Raw genomic sequence first — 18,182 nt, forward strand, 5'->3', positions numbered from 1 at the left:
CTCAAAATTAAGGTTCAGAGAGGTTACATAGCACCCTTGAGTGTGTAGAAGACAGGGAAGGTAGCTGAAATGATGCCTGTGGTTCCTCCAAACCTGACTTGAGACTCTTTTCATGGTTGGGTAGCTAGTATGCCAGGGAAATACCAATTTTATGTCTGTCTTCTAAGCAACAGCCAATGTTTGGCTTAGTTTTCACTGGTGTATTTCAATTGTCTTCCTGCGGGTAGAGAAACATGTCTTGGAAAATTTAATCTAGCTGCCAGCGCTATGCCTAGAATTCAATTAAGTCCATAATTTCCAATTAATGGGCCTTTATGCCAAGATTCAGGTCATATCATTAATCTTGCTTTTATCTTAGGCTTTCCACTGTCATGATTTATAGTGAAGTTCAGCCAGTCTTGTCAGGGTTATAGGAGCATAATTAAGCCAGAAAGGCAGCCAGAACAGCTAGTTAATAGTTAATAGTTAATAGTTAATAGTTAATAGTTAGTTAATAGCTAGTTAATAGAGCCAGGAGGGACCCCTTCCTTTGCTTGGTAAGCCTGTCTCGGGCAGCATGGATTTCCAACTGGATTTCCAACCATTTCCTGGATTTCTGATCTTTGTTTAGTTCAAATCCCCATGTGGTAAAATCTTCAGACATGGAAACGATTCCACTGTCCCAGTTGGTGATCCACTGTGAGCAGTGTTCTAGTTAATTTAATGCCACCACATATACTTCCACCTTAAGTTACCATTTAAGTGTAATGAACAGTAGGCTTTTACAAATGGTGGCTTTAATCTTTGTGATGATTCTATGAGGAAGGTGTCATAGGCTTTTTCTTTGCCTAAAGTTTATACAGATAGTAAATGGCCTTTACACTAAATTGGTGGAAGAACTTGGCAGTTCCTACATGCAGACCATTCCTAAGTGCCTGTGTCTCTCTTTTTCTCATGGTTGTTTGCCCAGTAAGATCTTGCCCACTTTCCCCTATGGGAAAAAGAAGATAGGCATGCATGGGCAAATACTACTTACGATTGCTTTCCAAGTGACAGATGCTTTAATGACATAATGTCATTATCTCATTTAAACCTCATAACACAAATTGAAGGAAGATATTATCTGCTCCCTTTTACAGTTGAGGAAACTGGGGTTTAGAGAGATTAATTAGTCTGCCTATTGTTACACAGGAAGTAAGGAAGGTCAGTGTCATGAATCCAGATTTGCAAAAGCTTAGCTCCTTTCAGTCACATCATTTGTACCAAATGCTTCTTCCTTTTTCCTTGTTCTCTAGGAGTGCTTATTGTTGGGTTGACACTCTTTGGGATAAGTAGCACATAGAGGGCCATTTTTTGAAAGCAGAAGGTCCAAAGAGAGGTTTGGAACCAACCTACTGTCTAATAGGTAAGCGTGTGCTCTTGAGATTTAGCCCACATCTGCTGTGTGCCAAGTCCAGACCCAGGTCTGTCCAAGTACTGGAAGCCAAGCCCTGTCATTGCCTTTGATTGAATTTGCAGTGTTTGGCTTTCCTACATGAGAGGGGAGTGGTCAGACCTTTATGAGAATGTCTTCACAAGCCAATTCCATGCCAGGTGCTTTGTCCTTGACAGTAGTGAGACAGAAGGGTTGTGGGTTTTCTTTGCCCTTAGGTAACAGATGTTCCTCCCAGTGCTTGCTGTGGTTTGGTTTTGTTTCTTTGCCTTTTTTTTTTTTTGCTTTGTTTTGTTTTGTCTTTTGTTTGTCCCAGGATTCACCTTCAGAATGTTTCTGCATTCTCTATTTAGTTAGCATTTAGATGTGTCCTTACTCTGAGTTCACGTTAGCCTCATTGAGCGTCTTTATGCTTGGCACGACTTAACTACAGAGGTTCCCACTAACATATTTATTTGATAATTAGGTGCCGGAGGTACTGCTCTGAAATTTCCTTCAGGTGTCCTCAGACAGAATTATGGCTTTTGAAATATGTCCTAAAGGATGTGCTATCCCTGGGGGATTCCACTTGTCTGAGGCAATATTAATCTGCTCTGGGAACAGCTTCTTGGCCATCTGCTGATAACTATTTTTTATCATTTGTTATGTAAGTGTGAGGACCAGATTCCATAAGCAGCTATACAGAGAGCAGGTAAAAGTTCTTGCTCTTTAGCTTGACTTTCAAGTATTCTGGGATCTCAGCACCACCCCCCACCCCCCTTCCCAGTCTCTCCTCCCTCTGCCTCTGCACACCCTCCACATCCTCCCAGCTCCCTGCAGGATGTCCCCGTTCCAGGACTTGCCTCAGATACGTTACTCACCATCTCACAGTGCCCCTTGCTTCCTCACTGTTTGGTGGACCCTGGGATACCTGTGTCTTTGTGCTCTTAGTGTGGATCCCCAGGTCTGTTATAATTGGTGCCCAGATAAGATCTGCTTCCTTTTTATCTATGTCCCTTTAGCCCGTTTCCACCCAAACTGCAAATCAAATACCACATCTTCCATAAAGCCTTCTTCTTTCCTACTTCCAGTGACGAGCATCCCTCTCTTCAAGCTGGGCATAAGCACTTCTGAACTCCTGTCCACTTTATATGTATATATATAAATAATATTTGGTGAGTCTGAGCAAGAGACAAGCAGTTAACAATTCTGGTGCAACTCTATGAGAGATATTAGAGAAAAACACATTAATGACTTCAAGACTATGTTTCAGTGTTAAGTGGAAAAAATGGCGGTCCCAAAATGCAGATAGTATGAGCTTACTTCTGTGTACGTGTATACAGAACATACAATATGTATGTGTGCATGTACATAAAAATGTAGAACTAAAAATGCAAGGATACACGGTTCTCCAAAATGTTAACAGTGGTTACCCTTATTTGTTTTCTTATTTTCCCCTCTGCTTTAATTCTGTTTGTTTGGGGTTTTTTTTTTTTGTTTGTTTTTGTTTTTGTTTTAGTGGACCTCGGGTGCAGAGAAGTGAATTAATCATACTGCTTTGTGGTCTTTAAAGTGCACAGATGCCTCTCTGGTTTGACTCTAGATTCTAGATTTCTTTTTTTTCCCTCCCCATCCCATCCTCATTTTTTAGCCATCTGTTCTTTTTCTAATGCTCTGGATATGTGTACCTTGCGTGTACCTAAATTTTCCATGTTGAATATGACCGACCTCTGTATTACATACATCTTACGTTATTATGTAATTATATATGTATATTTTGTATGTTATATAACAAAATACAATATAACATGTCTTTTATATGCTATATAAGAAAATGCAATATAACAAAAAGTTATATATATAACATATATACAATATATATATTTAAATCTGAATGAAAACCTTCGGAAACTGAAATTCACATCCTCTGTCTCATACTTTTTTCCCCCTTTCCCTCCTTTTCTTTCAACCTCACCATCACGTACACACATGCAAAAGAAAATTTCTTGAGCAGTTGTACTTCCAGCTCTAAAACCCCAGGATTCTTTATCCTGCATATTAGTTGATCCCTCCCTTGAGCTCTGTGCTACATGGTTAGGCGTAGAGTTCTCACTCTGACTTGTCCTGAATAATTGAGCATGCTTCCCTCCCTACTTCTTACTACAGCACTGCCCTTGAGAAGAGAATGGCCATGGCAAGGCAGATAATCCTATGGGACCAAGGATAGTATTTTGTGGTGATTCCTTATCTTTTTCCAGACAGTCTGGATGCTATTCAAGTATATGGCAATGGGGACATAAGCTTTAGAGCTAAAGGGGTGTGTGGTGTGTGTGTGTGTGTGTGTGTGTGTGTGTGTGTGTGCGTGTGTGTACATCCACACACATATACATCAAAACTTATTGAATGTTTACATTTTAAATATGTGAAGTTCATTGTATTTCAATTTTATATATGTCAATAAAGCTGTTTTTTTTAAAGTTAATTGTAATGATGTTTGGAGAAAATCATTTTATCTTTCTGATATATCTATTTGAGGCATGGGAATACATTGCTAATATCCCATTGAGTACTGAAATATTATGAGTGTAACTTGCTTCCTTTCATGGCCCAAGCAGGACTTCCACTTATGTTCTGATGACATGAAAAAAGCATGGGTATTGTCATTAGATAAACATTTGTATACCCTAGCTGAGTAACCCTCTGTGAATGAAAATGCCTCTTGGAGACACATTTTCTTATCTGAAAAACAAGAGCAAAAATATCTCTCAGTATTGCGTGGGATAGTGTACGTTCCTAGCCTAGCGCTTAGATTGTAGTAAGGTTCCTTTGGCTATGTGTGACATATGTGTGTGTTTTGTGTAGTGTGTAGTATATACACATCGACCCTGATTTTGTAAACAACAGACAATATCCATCTACGATAGTTGCTGCACCTCTGGAGAACAATGGTTGGATCTTTGTTTAAGAAGTCCACTTGCAGTGGGAACTCCAGGATCTCCATCCAGGGGGGGCTAAGATGAGACAGCCTCATGGGAAGGAAAGGGGTTGAGAAACTCATCTTACAGCTGCATTTGAACAGCAAACAATGCTTTTCTAAGATTCTATGAATATCTGGGGGTTATTTGGGAGGACTGTTAGAATTCTCTTAGCTACCTTTTGAGATTTCTGTTGTCTTCCCTCTTTCCAAAAGGAGAACTGAAATGTTGATTTCAGTGTTGTTTGACTTTTGCTTTGCAGTATTCTTCAAGCAGGCCATCAGTCCTTTGCTATCTCTGTCCTCCCTCACAGACAGGGTCAGATAACAGTGAGGATGTTTTCTCTGTCTCAACAAGAAGGCTAGTCATTAAGGGAAATGTCATAGTCCATTTAATGCAATTTTAGCTCTGACCTTTTGGTTAGAGAAGGGAGAAAAAAATTGATAACCCCTTACTTCCTGGAGTTGAGAGGCCATGTGGTAAGCAGAACCCTTTCTATTTCTTCAGAGTTCTTTTAGAGGTTCTGATCTTGCTAAATAGATTTGATCGTTACTATTTCATAATGGTGAACCTCTTTATCTGGTTCAAGTAAGTGTTTGAGAGTAATAAAACAAAATCTTTCACATAGATCTCTTTTTCTGGCACACCGTAATTAAAATATTTGTTGAATCAAATTAAGCAATATCCACGTATCCGTTGTTTTATATGAGAGTATATAGAATTTGGACTGACAGCTGTAGCCTGATTCCAGTGATCCATGCGGAACAAAATGTGTTACATCCATTTAGCCGGAATTTCCCCAGCATCAACCCTGTGCCTTGCTTTTATTCTACACAAAGTCAATTTTGGTTTCATGGTAGTCTTCATTTTGATTGCATTTCTCATTCTTTCTTCTCTCCTCATTCTTTCTTTTATATGTTGGATTTTTTCGGTAAAGAGTAGCTAGTGATGATTATTTAATTATCTCCCCTTATCTATCTGAAGATAAAAATTTCTCCTTGGCCTTTTTAAAACAATTTTTTTTAAGTATTAGCCTTCCATACAGTAAAGCTCTTGTTGAGTTTCATGAAATTCCCATCTCTCAGGCAAGAATGCTCAGTGGGTGCTTGAAGATACAGTACTGCAATCAGAAATTCAGAGAAGTGTGAGGGGACAGTAAAAGCATTTGGTTTTATTTGCTGTCTACATTTAGTCAAAGGCCAAGTCTCTGCCAAGTTGAGCTGCTTGGTCTTTCTTGCCATCCCTTCTTTCTTCTTTCTTATTCCTGTATTCCACAGCAGCCCGGTTTCATATACATTTATTGAGCGCCTTCTGTGTATCAGGTATTGTGCCAAGATTTTAGGGGGCTGTAAAGAAGTGAAATATTGTCCGTGTTATTGAAGACTCAGAATCACTGGGATTGAGTGTGGTGGGTCAGACCCACTCATAAATGATTCTTATTTAAGTCAGACTGCCTAAATTCTAGGATGGGGGTCCAAAGTGAGGTGGGAGAATGGGGCCATGAGAGACAAAGTTCTTTTAAAAGATGTCAGGATGGGGCGCCTGGGTGGCGCAGTCGGTTAAGCGTCCGACTTCAGCCAGGTCACGATCTCGTGGTCCGTGAGTTTGAGCCCCGCGTCAGGCTCTGGGCTGATGGCTCGGAGCCTGGAGCCTGTTTCCGATGCTGTGTCTCCCTCTCTCTCTGCCCCTCCCCCGTTCATGCTCTGTCTCTCTCTGTCCCAAAAATAAATAAAAAAAAACGTTGAAAAAAAAATTAAAAAAAAAAAAAGATGTCAGGATGGGAGGTATATAAGAGCAGAGGCTTTGTTTGGATCCAGCCAAACTTGGGTTCCATTTCATTCTGCCACGGCTGGGACTAAACTTCACCAAAGCCTCAGTTTCCTCAGTGGGACTTCTACCTGCCACTGTGCTTAGTGTGAAGGTCTAACTCCATAGTTTATGGAAACTGCTCAGCAGAGTGCCTGGAGTATGTGTTTAATAGACGGCCTTTTAAAAAAATTTCAGCCTAGTTAGCATACAGTGTTATATTAGTTTCAGGTGTATGTTATAGTGATTCAACACTTCTCTACATTATTCAGTGCTCATCAAGATAAATGTGCTCTTAATAGGTCTTCACCTGTTTTACCCATCCCCCCCCCCCCACCTCCACTCTAGTAACCATCAGTTTGTTCTCTATAGTTAAGAGTCTGTTTTTTGGTTTTGTCTCTTTTGTTCTTTATTCTGTTTCTTAAATTACACATATAAGTGAAACTATATGGTCTTTCTCTAACTGACATTTAATTTAGCACTACTGTCTAGATCCATGTATGTTGTTGCAGGTGGCAAGATTTCATTCTTTTTTATGGATAAGATTCCACTGGGTCTGTATACCACATCTTCCTTATCCATTCATTTATCAGTGGACACTTGGGCTGCTTCCATAATTTGGCTATTGCAGATAATGCTGCAATAAACATAAAGGTGCATGTATCCTTTTGAATTAGTGTTTTCATATTCTTTGGGTAAATATCAGTGGAATTACTGTGTCATATGGTAGTTCTATTTTTTGGGAGGCCCTTCAGACCTTTTTCCACAGTGGCTGCACCAGTTTACATTCCTACCAACAGTGAAGGAAGGTTCCTTTTTCTAATACATGACCTTTTAAAAATGATGATAGTGTCTGGGCTGTCTGGGTGGCTCAGTCAAACGTCTGACTCTTGATTTAGGCTCAGGTCATGATCTCATAGTCATGAGAACAAGCCCTGTGTTGGGCTCTGTGCTGAGCATGGAGCCTGCTTAAGATTCTCTGTCCCTCTTTCTCTGCCCGTCTCCCCACATGCATGTGTCCACATGCACATGCTCTCTCTCTCTCAAAAAAATGTTTTTTAAATGATGATAGTGTTAGAGTTTTAGAATTGGGAGGGGGGGGAAGTATAGCTCCCTTTTATTTTCTAAACAAATATGTGCACATATAGCTATTTAGCAGGTGATAATATTTATAACACAAATCATTCTAATTTTCATTTCTTTGTTGTTGATTTTGGACATTCTCTAGAGTATCCCTGTCGCTAAATGTTCACCATTGCTGAGCCGCTGTTTGACATAGGGAATGGCATCAGATCCTTCCAGCGGCTTCCCAATTAATTTGATTGTCGTAAGAGCCCCAGGACCTTTTTCCGGTCAAAGAAGGGCTGGGTTTACCATTGATTTGTCAGGGCCATGATGCAGGTGGATACTAGCGCTTCCTACATGGTCTGGGCCCTCAAAGCCCGAATTGTTGGCACCACCTGTTCTGTGGCCTGTGCCTGCCAGCGCTGAGCTCTCTGGAACTGCTAGTAGGTGCTGCACATGCCCAGGCCTCTGCCCCCATTCATTAAAGCAGCTGCCAGATCTGTCCATGTCTAGGATGGCTGCCGTGCAGTGACTTGTAGTTTTCTAAGTGACTTACAGTTTTAATAGTTCATACTGTGTGCCAAATAGTGTGGAAGTATTTCAGTATTTCAAAAACCAGTACCACTGAATCTGTGTGAACCTGGATATTAGCATAGCACATAATAGTTTCCCATACCAGCCACCAGATCACTTCAAGATGAGACGAGGAAACCCCAGAACTACGAAGAAGTTCACCTCTGTTAAACATTCAGGATACCGAACTACTGCGAGTGAGGAGTTTACATGTGCTGTAGCTGAAGCTCTGGAAAGAGGTTCTGTCCTTGTTGTCCAGTCTGGCTTTATCAACCCTGACACTGAGCGGCATGATCTTTTTTTGCTGAGCCTGTGAAATTTTGCTGGAGACAGCCTTTTTTACCGCTTAATTCTTTCCATTCCCCAGAGCCGCCTGGTAGCTATCATTTACTAAGGGCATACAACACAGCAGGCAGTATACTAAGGGCTTATAGAACTTTCTTGTATGGTCCTCCCACAATCCTATGTGATATTCTCTTAATGCTTTCCGTTTACAGATAAGGAAACCAAGACTTTTATTAGTTGCTTAACTTCTGCAGGCTACACAGCCAGCTGTAGCAGAAGTTGAATCCAAACCAGGTCTAGCTGCTTAAAGCCCATATTTGACTGTGGTGGCTTTGTTCCATTCCTAGCCTCTTGTTGGCACAAGGAATATTGTTTTTTTGTTTGTTTTTGCTTAAAGTCATTTATTTTTCTGTGAAATTGCTATATTTAATTGGATTCTTGTGTATTTTGTGGCAGGCAATCCAATGACTCATTTACATGAGAGCTGAATTTCTAAGAATTAAAATAAAAATTCCTGGTTGTTTTAGAAAATCTCACTATTTAAAAATCACATTGGGGGTGACTGGCTGGCTCAGTCAGTAGATAATGTGCCTCTTGATCTTAGGGTCATGAGTTCGAGCCCCATGTTGGGTGTAGAGATTACTTAAATAAATAAACTTAAAAAAATCATGTTGACATGCATGGTCTCACTTGATCCTTTTGATGCCATGAGACATGTAGGAAAGTTTTTGTTCTCAATTTGTTCCCATTTACAGAGGGAGAAGAGGTCTGAGAGGAGTACAATATCATGCTTAAGGCCACAGAGTTTTTAGGTAGAAAAGTGAAGTGTTCAGTCAAGACCTGTCTCCCCAGTGTCAGGCTTTTTTCTAAGCTGTCCTGAACTAGGGTGTAAGAGGAATAAGGTGTAAGCAGCCTTTGATTCTGGAAGCCAGGGCAGTGGGCTTTTTCATGGTGGATCTAGTTATTATCCCCTATGTGATCCATTTCTCTAATTGCAGGAAGCCAAGAGCTGAAAAGTCTGCTATAAACAAGGAAGGATGAAGCCTTCTGTGATGATGACACTGGTTCTCTGCTTCTTGCTGAGTGTCCTGGAGAAGGAATAGTGTTTTCCTAGGATAGGAGCTAATAGTGCATCTCTGCAAGGTCCCAACTTTGTAGAAGGTAGGAAAGGACATTTGTGGCATTATAACAAATAAGTACAGAAAATCATGTCCCCTTGGTGAAAAGGAGCATGAACACGAACAGATAGATCATCATGTCAAAATTCAGGTTTATCAGTCACCCCTCAAATGGGCTGAACGCCATGAGAACTCAACATGACTAGACCTGGATGACAAAGGTGTTCCAGAATTGAGAAGGTGATGCTCTACAGGATTGTCTTTGTGGAGGCTCAGAGGACCTAATGAGAAAGGCTGATAGCCCAAGAACTTCAATTTTGCCAAGGGTCCTTTGCCATCTCTTTCCTGTCCTGATGTATTGGATTAGCTTGAGTGTTCTCACCAGAGCTGAGACAGTTACTACCCTGATGAAGCAGGGTCTTGGGTCTTAGAAAAAAAATCAGGTATTGAAGGATACTCCTGGCAAGTTTCCATCCCACTTGGAGAGTGAAGGCTCCACACAGGGCTCTTCGAGGGCTTGTGGACAGTGTTGGCCTCCATCTTACAGGCGGGGCTGAGAAACCGTTTTGTGGCCATGAACTCTGATGAATTGTACACAGAGGATGGAGGTCTCCACAGCCACTGAGAACTGACATACTGAAGCTTAACAGCATAGCATTTGGCTGTTGTCTTTATTTTATGTAGCTTGTTTTTTGTTGTAAAACTTATTAGTGTGAATGATAGAAAATTTAGACATTCTAGTTCAACAACAACAAAACATCACTTATCATTCTCTTACTTAGATATCATTGCTGTAATTATTTTGAAAATGTAGCAGCTAAGAGCCTAGACTATGGAGCAGCCTGCCTGGGTACAGATTCTGGCTTTACTATCTCTGGGACCTGGGGTGGGTCACTGATGTGTCTTTGCTTCAGTTTCCTCACGTGGAACATAGGGACAGCAATGGTATCTCCTTCATAGGGTGGTTGTGAATATAAAGAATTTCGATTGGTGCCTGATACCTAGTAGGCATTCAGTAAGCTTGACTTGTTATTTTTATTTTATGTTCATTGAATTGTCTAAATTCTTTCGCTAAGCTCAAATAATCTTCTTTTGCAAAAATGAGATTTGACTTTGTGTGTTTTGTATCTTGCTTGTTTTTTACTTAATTCTTTGTCATGAGCCTCTGTACTCTTCTACAAAGTGGTTTCAACAGCTAATTTTGTGGCATTGTTAGAGGTGCTCACCCACTTCTCTTACTGTGGGAGAGGTATATTATTTATAGTCTCTCGCCTTTATAAACAATACCTCAGTGAATATCTGGTTTGCTAAATCTTTGCATACCATCCTTTTCTTTTGATGGCAGTAGTTTATGGGGGAGCCTCCTTTCTTGGGAGTCACTAAGCAAAGTTGTATGCAGCCTAGGGTGCCATGGATACATATTTATGTGAGCAGTAGGAGCATACACGGAGAATGTTCCAGGGTTCTAACGAACAGTGCGTGCAGCCTTGGAGACGGTGAGAGTCTGATTTTTAGATGATCAAATATTTGTATCTTTTAATAGGTTGGTACCATGGAGCTCTGTTCTAGCACATAATACAGGTCTAAATTTTCTATAATTTACATTAATAAGTTTTACAACAACAAAAAAGTTACATAGAATAAAGAAGTTCATAATACTTCTCATAATAGTATTTTCTTACGGCTGACAAATCATTAAGATGTTAATGAAAAGTAGCCACGCCTACTTATCCTATTTCATAAAGTCAGTTAAGACCAGCCTTAACGCTTGTGCTAGTCTTCTTAAAAATATATTCTATTCCAAATAAGTATTAAACCAGCTCAAATATTTTTTGGAATGAAGCATGATATAAATACAGACAAATAGCTAACTCACAGTCCAGTGGGAAGCAGAGATTCTCTCCCAAGAGATACAAGCTTTGTGTCACTCACTCTCCAAGGGAGAACCACTCAGATTCTACCTGTGGTGAGTTCCCATGACTTGGGAGCAGTTGGGATGCTGTGTCTTGTCTCCTAAATTAGGAATCCTAGGAAAAACTTGTGTATCCTTAGAAATGACACGGGGACAGGGTGCAGTTTTTTTTTAGCGCTGGTCTTTGGTGGGTTTACATTTTAAAATGACAAGACAGCATAGAATAAGAATCTACTTGGAGCCTTCCAGGCACAGACCTGGATCTTTCTCTTTGGATAGCACTCTCATGCTCTATCAGCTCTAACCTCGCCACCTCCCACCCTCTAAGACCCACAAATCCCTGAGGAACCTTTAGTAAACTCAGGGTGTTTTCCCACTAGTTGCCATTTAGTCATAGCATTTAGAAGTATGTTGGAAGTGGCAAGGTTTGGGTTCCTCAGAATGCAAGTATTTTCAACCAGCTAGTGCAGGGATTAGAAAACTTTTTCTAAAAAGTGCCAGATAATAAATACTTTAACTTTGTGGACCATGAGGTCTCTGTGACAGTGACTCAACTCTGCCATAGTAGCATGAAAACAGCCATAGACAGTATGTAAAGGAATGAGTGTGGTTGTATGTATGAGTGTAATAAAACTTTACTTATTGATACTGAGATTTGACCTTCAAATAATATTCACCTTATTAAACACTTTCTCCTTTGACTTTTTCCAACCATATAAAAATGTAAAAGCCATTCTTATTTCACAGACTGTACAAAAACAGGCAGCAGACTGGATTTGACCCATGAGCTATAGTTGGTCAACCCCTGATCTGCAACAGCCGTTATTTTTCTTCTGCCTTCTGTGTATTACTTTCTGATTTCACCATTTCCCTCTACTGTGTCATTTTTTTGGAAGCCCCTCTGTGCTTTCTCTCAGCTGAGACTTACATAGCCTTTGGAGAATCTATTCTTCTGGCCCTCATGTAGCTCATCAGGGAAAGCCAGAATACCTACCTAAAAGAACCATTAGGGCAAATTCAGATAACGTCCTTCTTCTCTTTTTTGTGTCCTAATTTGACATATAATATGGGTATATAAAGGCTACAGGTAGATTCTGCCAAGTGGGTCTGGTTTCTGCAGGGCTCTAAGGTTCTAATCAACAGTGGGTGCAGCCTTAGAGATGGTGAGAGTCTGATTTTTAGATGATCAAGGATATTTATATCTTTTAATGGGTTGGTACCATGGAGTTCTGTTCCAGCACAAAACAATAAATTATATTTAAAAAGAAAAAAAAAGAGTCCAAGAGAGGTCTGAACAATCAATTTGGTGTCATCTCTTAGAACAATGGTATATAACAAGGCTATTCAGGCTGGAGTAGAAACTTCCGATGGAAATGGGGGAATTACAAACATTTTATACCACTCTATCCTCAATATATTTAAAATGAAAACACAGTACAGATTTTTTATGTGAGGATGTGTTTAAAGGGAAATAATATGCTCTATGTCATAGAGAAACAGAACCCAGGAGGACATTCTCAGATCTGTAGTTATAGTCCTAATCTGTGGGGCTGCCCATCAGATCAATTGCTGGCATTTTATTTAGGGCCGTGAGGCAGTGGGGGCGACACAGGCTGTCTGCCTAAATAATGAGATTGGTTTAGTTGGTCTGACAGATGCTGTGATTTATGGGAGTGTTTATTGTGGGGACATCTGCTGCCGAGGGCAGCCAGATGAAAGGCATACAGGCGGGAGGTGGAGGAGGGCAAGGAACAGGGGAGGGGTGGTTGTGTGTAAGGCAGGTAAAGACCACCCCAAGTACAGCTGTTAGAACGGAGCTGCTATGGAGCTGTAAAATAGTGGGAGATAGTAGAAGTAGCCTGGGCTTTGGATTGTGCAGATCTGGCTTTGAATCCCTGGCTCTGCCACTAGTCAGCTGAGATTTTAGGACAGTTGCCTCCTTTCTTTGAGAGTTCATTTCTTCATCTATAAAATGGGGATAATAAACATTCTACCTCTTTCCCACTATGTGAAATTGTGCTAACAAAAAAGTCCAGAGTTCCTGTACATAGGGGAACTCAGTTAGTGGTAGACATCATTCATATTTGTCCATGTGTCCACTTGTTTGTTTATTCACCAGCATCGATTGTTCTTTGCAATTTCTAATAGAGCCGTATTTTCAAGCAGATGCCTAATGGTGACTTAGGCATTAATGGCTTTTGTGATGAGGATGAAAGTACACAATAGTCAGCAAGTATTTATAGGTATATGTATTGCCATTCAGATGGTACATAAGAGTTTAGTGGGAACCTGAAGTATGATTTAAAGAACAGCTGCCTGGGGCTGCCTGGGTGGCTCAGTCGGTTAAATCTGACTCTTGATTTCAGCTTAGGTCACGATCTCACTGTCCGTGAGATCGAGCGCTGCGTTGGGCTCCATGCTGACAGTGTGGAGCCTGCTTGGGATTCTTTCTCTCCCTATCTTTCTGCTCCTCCCCAACTCACACTGTCTCTCAAAATAAGTAAATGAGCTTAAAAAAATATAAAGAACAGCTGCCTGGCCAATAAACACAGTGAAAGATACACAACTCGCTAACTGGGGAAAAATCATAAAACAAGACCAAAATGAGATATTGCTTCACACTCACCAGGTTGGTAAAATTATAAAGTCAAACAATAACCAAGTGTTGTACAGCACTACTAGTAAGAGTTTAAACTGATATGACTACTCTGGGAAATAACTGGTCAATATCTAGAAATCTGAAAATGTGCATATCCTTCTTGCTAGTAAATTCTACTCCTACATATAACCTAGAGAGAATCTCCTGTATATAATCAAGGCGATGTGTTCATAACCACATTGTTTGTTATAGTAAATGACCCGACCGTCCATCAGTGGGGTAATGGATCATACTTTAAGTGAGATAAAGTTACAGGTAGCACCATCATAGAATAATTTTAAATCATAGTGAGGAAAGAAAGAAAATTGCAAACACAAAACCATTTATAAACAGCTTTAAACATGGAAAACAATATTAATATATTGCTTATGGATAACTACATATATAATAAATGTTGAAAGAAATTTGGAATGATACATATCAAAATCAGAATAGTATTAGGGAAAGAAAGAGGGATGTGATTGGAAGGGTTGCCTAAGGCTCAAATCCAAACCCTACCATTTACTCACTAGCTGTGCACCCTTGAACAAGTTTCTTAAGCTCTCTGCCTCAGTTTTCTGATCTGTGAAAGAAAATAATAATAATATCTTCTTCACAGGTATGCTTTGAGGATTAAATGAATAAATATTGGTAAAATGCTTAGAATAATACCTAGCAGATAGTTCAGTGTTACATGAGCGTTCGTAATTATGGTTCTCATTACACGAATCTTTTATCTTTTATTTATTAAAAAAACCTTAGATATTGCAATTTTTCATTTATAAATGTTTCAGTATTTATTCTGGTAAGTGAAGACTGTTGTTGAACATAACTACAGTATTATTACCCCTAAAAAAAGTAACAATAAATCTTTAATATCAAATACTCAGGAAGTGCTCAAATTCCAGTCGCCCCATAAATGTGATTAATTTTTTATAGTTTGTTTGGATTAAGTTCCAAACAAGATCTGATCTGTCTTTTTAAAAAAAATTTTTTAATGTTTATTTATTTTTGACAGAGAGAGAGAGAGCACCAGCATGAGTGGGGGAGGGGCAGAGAGAGAGGGAGACACAGAATCTGAAACAGGCTTCAGGCACTGAGCTATCAGCACAGAGCCCAACGCGGGGCTTGAACACACCGACAGTGAGATCACGACCTGAGCTGAAGTTGGATGCTCAACCAACCAATTGAGCCACCCAGGTGCCCATTGGCTGATTTGTCTCTTAATACATTTTGATCTATAGATTCCTCCTCCAACTTTCCTTTTTCTTCCAATTTATTTTTTTCTAGCTTTATTGAGGTATAGTTGATATATAAAAATTACACACATTTAATGTATACATTTTGATGACTTTAAATATGTGTGTATACTTATGATACTATTACCACAATCTCCAAAAATCTCCTTGTGAAGTATTTTTTTTATATGAACACTTAACATGAAATCTGTCTTCTTAAAATATTTTATTTATTTTTTATTTGAGAGGGAGAGAGAGAGCATGAGTGTAAGTGGGGGAGGGGCAAGGGAGAGGAGGAGAGAGACTCTCATGCAGGCTCCATGCCCAGTGCAGAGCCTGAGGTGGGGCTTGGTCCTGTGACCCTGGGATCATGGCCTGAGCTGAAATCAAGAATCAGAGGCTTAACTGACTGAGCCACCCAGGCACCACCCCCCTCCTTAACATATTTTAAAGTCCATTATAAATATTACAGTTTAAAATAAAGTAAATAAATATTACAATTTTTAAAAAAGAAGAGATGTCATCATATAGTTGAAAAGTGAATAATGATTAAAAATAACATAAGAATTTCAGGGTGTGACATAATAATAGTTAGCTGCAGTCTGTTGGCCCCTAAATATATTAGGTTCTATGCTAATAGTTTTATATGCACTTATTTAACCTTTCCCTATGAAGAAGGCACTATTTTTATCCCAATTTTAGAGTCAGGAAGAAAGAGGCTTATAAAGACTGTTACTTCCAGGGTGTCTGGGTGGCTCAGTCAGTTAAGCCTCTGACCCTTGATTTCAGCTGAGGTCATGATCTCACAGTTTGTGAGTTCAAGCCCTGGCAGTGCAGAGCCTACTGGGGATTCTCTGTTTTCTCTCTCTCTCTCTCAATCTCTCTCTCTCTCTCTCTCTCTCTCTGTCCCTCCCCTGCTCTCTCTCTCCAAATAAATAAACTTAAAAAAAAAAAAAGACCGTTACTTCCTTCCCAAGGTCACACAGGAGTAGCAAGGCTGAGCCAGAACCCAGCTGAGAATGACTCCTGCTCTTGACTGCTAGGCTGAAGAGGCTACCTGGCCATTGTTTACATTAGCCTCCTCTATGCAGGTTCCTTCTTTCTTCCTGTATCAGCCTTTGTAAGCTAAGTTGTGTTATGATGAGGAACATTCCCAAAATGGAATGGGGGTGCTTCTAATAATAAAGGGTTGGTCATCACTCATCCTGCATGTTCATTGAAGGTCAGCTGGGAGCTCTGCCACACAGTTTCCTATTCCAGGACCTGGGAGTCCTGGTCAGAGCAGCCATGATCTCAAACCTTGCCAGTCGCTAGGGCAAAGAAAGAGAAAGACAGGGACAGAAACACAGAGAGGGAATGAGAACTATGGGGAGTTTCACACTCACAGTTAAGTGCTGTATCCTGAGTGACACACAGTACCTACCTTCACTGACATATCATAGACTAGAGTGGTGGTTTTCAACCAGGGGTAGTTTTGCCTTCCAGGGGATATGTGCCAATGTCTGGAGACAATTTGGGTTGTCCCAGCTGGTGGCAGTGGGGTGCTACTGGTGCTATCTAGTGACTAGGAGTCAGGGATGCTGCTAAATACTCTACAATGTACTGGGCATCCCCACCCCCATAGCAAAGAGGTATTTGGCTCTAAATGTCAATGGTGCCAAGGTTGAGCTAACCACAAGGGACCAGAAGGTACAATTTTGTGAAGCTGTAAGGAATGAAAAACTGAAATACTTGATAAATAATACTGATGATCACCATGCATCCTAAAAACTGTTAAAAGGCCCCTGAGAGGTTAGTTTCCATGATGGACATGAAGAATGACTTAGCGGGAGAGGCATGAGATGAATCTTCTAACACATTCAACTCCCTCGCAGGGCAGAGGAGTCCCCTGCACACACTTCTAAGCTAAGCTGCTCTTCCTCTGATGTGGGCATTGTCTCAGAGAAGTATAATGAAGGCCACATGGACAATTACATTTTTTCTAATATTCATGTTAAAAAATGTGAGACTTAGCAAAGCGCTTCCCTTGGTCTCCCAGGCCCAGCAGCACTGCAGTAACCCAGAGTCAGTAAGTTCTGAGAGCGAGCATAACTTACAGGAATATCTTTCCTGGTCTGCGTATGTTATGGGAATGAAGAGAGTCTGTGTATCAGCTCCATTTCTGTTTTTCATTGGCAGGTGCCTCATCCCCAGACATGGAGCCCAGCTATGGGGGAGGTCTCTTCGACATGGTGAAAGGAGGTGCAGGAAGGCTCTTCAGTAACTTAAAGGACAACCTGAAAGACACCCTCAAAGACACATCTTCCAGAGTTATACAATCTGTTACCAGGTATGTGCATTCTTCCCAGTTAAGTTAATGGACCTCCGTGCCTCCAAAGGATCTGGTTACCTGGTTACCAGCCAACTGATTTTCTGGCTCAAGGACTGTCAATTGTGTGATATAATTGCATGGAATCTGATCAACCAAGCAATGTCATTGAAGCCATAAAGTTGAGGCCTTTGGAAGCTACAAGCACAGGCCAGGAGGACTCAGTGCATTTTTATATTAAAATATACTGGTTGCCGTCCCTGTCTTTTGAATCCAGCATCCTGGGTTCTAATGCATTATCTGCCCTTGTTAACCATGTGATCTAGGCAATTTAATTAACCTCTCTGAGCTTGACTTTTATACTCTGGTAGGATTCATATCTTTGGTTGGTTTGAGAATTAAATGAGAAGTTAAATGAGATAATAATGCACATGCAATCTGAAAAATACTCATTGGATTATAATGGAAACATTTATTTTTTGTATCTTAGTAGCTCTTTGAATCTTGTTTAGTGGAAGACATTTTCTACCCTTCTGCTGTATGAAAATTCTTACAAGCAGGCCATATGAATTCTATTTTATTCTTAGGTATTATAAAATTCTAAGATCACTTTAGGTTGTAATATGCAGTTATGAATCATAAATTCAAATGTCAAGCCCAAAAGATTAATCAAGATTTTAATCTTTGTTCAAAGGCAAAATTTATCCCTTACCAGCAATTGCCAACCAGGGCCTGGTGGACAGAGAAAAGATATCCCTTGTTGTTTCTCCATCACTTCCTTACCTACCCTCTCACTGTTCACACTTACAGGAGATGTTCAAGCAGGCAAAGAGGCTGGAATAATCAGTATTAATGAATAAGCACTGTTTTCTAT

General features: G+C 40.2%; 1 protein-coding gene across 5 annotated transcripts in view; it reads left to right on the forward strand.

Annotated features, from left to right (window-relative positions):
• The window catches only part of DNAJC6 (DnaJ heat shock protein family (Hsp40) member C6), a 150,984-nt gene that overhangs the window by 85,111 nt on the left and 47,691 nt on the right, over positions 1-18,182 (forward strand). For 3 of the 5 annotated variants that reach the window (XM_023258786.2, XM_011284948.4, XM_003990160.6), the window contains exon 2: positions 17,179-17,329. In XM_023258786.2, coding sequence (XP_023114554.1) covers positions 17,179-17,329 — 151 coding nt within the window. Of the gene's footprint in view, positions 1-9,105; positions 9,256-17,178; positions 17,330-18,182 lie in introns of those variants that run through there. The other 2 variants (XM_011284949.4, XM_045035974.1) reach the window with 2 other exon arrangements.

The sequence above is a fragment of the Felis catus genome, chromosome C1, assembly GCF_018350175.1.
Source record: "Felis catus isolate Fca126 chromosome C1, F.catus_Fca126_mat1.0, whole genome shotgun sequence".
Classification (NCBI taxonomy): Eukaryota; Metazoa; Chordata; class Mammalia; order Carnivora; family Felidae; genus Felis; species Felis catus.